At 56.5% G+C, this 2,501-nt stretch overlaps 1 protein-coding gene across 1 annotated transcript in view; it reads left to right on the forward strand.

Moving 5' to 3' along the window:
• Nucleotides 1-666, forward strand: part of LOC123522175 (lisH domain-containing protein ARMC9-like) — a 10,981-nt gene extending 10,315 nt beyond the window's left edge. Inside the window, exon 5 of the mRNA XM_045294294.1 lies at nucleotides 643-666. Within this exon, the coding sequence (XP_045150229.1) occupies nucleotides 643-666 (24 nt within the window). The remainder of the gene's footprint in view (nucleotides 1-642) is intronic.
• Nucleotides 667-2,501: the final 1,835 nt, after the last annotated feature.

Here is a 2,501-nt window from a genome sequence, read left to right on the forward strand (position 1 = left end):
TAGTCTTCATCAATACAGTACAGGATGGCCGTCCCAGCAGAGAACCCTAACTGGCAGGTGACAGGTCCCAAGCCGGGGGGTGGTTTTATTTTGTTCCAAGGGGTGATTTCATGAGAGTGTGAGTCTGGTTTTTGTCTGTCCCGGGATCCCTTGTATCCAATTGAACACAGAGTCTGGCGCTGTGGCACACCGTTATCTTACGGTGCTCGGAAGTTCCAAACGCTTAAAAAAACAAGCGTGCTCAGCCGGTAGTCTTTTTCCCAGAAGTCAGATGGGCTGCTGGGTGTACGGTTGGGTGGGGGGAGGCAGCGTATGGGAGCAGCAGGGAGGAGGGAGGGCCCGAGGGAGACAGGCAGAGCTCAGACCTTTAAGGACGGTCGTTCGGCTGCTGTCACTCCTCTTGTACTGACTCATTTTTCCCTTCCTGAGCCAACTGAGGCCAAGGACGTCTTCTCCAGGGCCCAGTCCACCCCCAAGCATTGCATGATTCTCGGCGTGATGGTGTGGGTAACTTGGGCGTGGAGACCGAATTCCGCCCCTGTGCGCGCCTGTCACATGGCAGGACGCACGTTGGTCTCCAGCCCGAAAGGGCCCGGATCCTGCCTCCATTTCAGTCTGTGAGATGGCCCTTCCCTTCGCCAGAAAGCAGGCAGTCGGACTCTCTGAAACCCCCGTGAAAGAATCCGTCATGCGTCCTAAACACCGGTTTCCCCAACGTCACCTCCCTGGCCTGACACCTTGCCTGTGGTCGCCGTGGCTCTGAGAGGGGGTCTCCTTGGCCCAGTGGCCCCATGCGTCCTCACGGAGGGTGCAGTGCTAAGGCTGTTCTCCGTGTGCTCTTTCCTTCAGGACTCCTGGACGCCAGAGTTGAAGGCGAAGTTGGAAAAGTTCCTGGCTTTGATTTTTAGAGCCAGTAGCACGCCAAGGCTATTAACACTCTGCGTATCCTTTCTGGGTGGCCGGAGGCTGGCCGTGGGCTAGGGCAGGTGCTGTCGGGGTCATGCACTGGCCCGGGCATCCCCTGGCCACAGGGACTGCCAGTGCTGCTGTCGGAGGGGACAGGGCAACGGGCTCAGTGGAGACTTGTCCACCTCCCGTGCCCAGAAGTGGTTTTTATTTTTTCACTGCGTCGAGTTGAACCTGACTCAGTGCCCCATAGGACGGGGTAGAGCTGCCCTCGTGGGTTTCCGAGACTGAACTCTTGTGTTTTTTAAAAACAGTTTATTGGCATTGCATTCACATATCGTACAATTCCGTAGTTGGGTCACATCAAGAACAGCCGTGCGGTCATTGCACAGAGTCAGTTTGAGGACATGTTCTCCCTCCTTGTGCTCCGTGTTGCACGTGTCAGGATGATTGTTCATAATTTGTCAGAAATGTACACCGCAAAACATTCTCCCATTCAACAACTGGCTGTAATTCTTTATGGGGGCAGAAAGCTCCCCATCCGTCACCCAGAAGCTGTCTTAGGGGGACCGTGTGTCTGTCTTCGTGGAAAAGCACCTCTGGACAGAAGGGGGATGAGTGGGTCACTCGTAAGCCCGGAGGGGGTGCCACCTCGGTCAGTGACCGTGTAACTGACTCACATCCCCCTAGCAGGAACCAGTGCAGCCATGCAGAATGGTTCCTGGAAGCCAGCCCCCACTGGCTGGCAAGTGCATTTTTCCTCCCTCTCGACTCTGCCGAGGTTCTTTCTCAGAACTGGCCACCCTGGGCTCCTGAGCGCCTGTTTTCCTGAACGTCTTTCTCATCCCAGAAGGAGAACGGACCCAGTAACAAAGGTAAACCACTGAGCTTGACGTTTTCTAAGAGCCACGGTGCCAACTCAAGTCTCAGGTCTTGAGATCGCGGCCGAGCTGGGGAGACTCCGGGGACAGGGCATGCGCGGGCTTTGCACGTCGGAAGGTTTCTGGCATGTTTTGCAATCGTGTTTCCTGGGACTCCTCGTTTTGCTGGCTGGCTGGCATTGCTAGCTTCATTTTGCATGTCAGATAATGAAGGCTAGAGAAATGCCCCCCTGCCCCCGCCCCCGCAGTAACACAGCCCTGGTGAAGGAAGACGTCTTACAGTGGCTCTAGCATTTGACCTTGACCTAAGCAAAGGAGGCGCCCTGGTGGCGCAGTAGCTAAGTGCTTGACTGCTAACTGCAAGGCCAGTAACTGGGTCCAACCCGCCAGCTGCTCCGTGGGAGAATCACCGCAGCCAGCGGCTCCCATGAAGATGGACAGCCCTGCAGACCTGGGGGCCCGCGCCTCCCGGGGGGCTCCGAGTGGGAACACACCCTACAGCACGCAGCCAGAGGAGAAGGGAGGTCTGACTGCAGAGCCTTCCCCTTTGTCAAGTTCAAAGTCCGAGGTGTCTGGTTGGATAGGTTTTTGGTCACTTTCCCCTGTTAACGTGGAAACAGCAGTGACAGTCGGGATGGGTGCCACATGGCCATCTCGGCTCCGTCCTGCCCTTCATTGGAACCGGTGCCAGAGTAGGAGCCATTGGGCTGCTAA

Source organism: Echinops telfairi, unplaced genomic scaffold (assembly GCF_000313985.2).
Source record: "Echinops telfairi isolate 266 unplaced genomic scaffold, ASM31398v2 ScPeMD7_3;HRSCAF=10, whole genome shotgun sequence".
Classification (NCBI taxonomy): domain Eukaryota; kingdom Metazoa; phylum Chordata; class Mammalia; order Afrosoricida; family Tenrecidae; genus Echinops; species Echinops telfairi.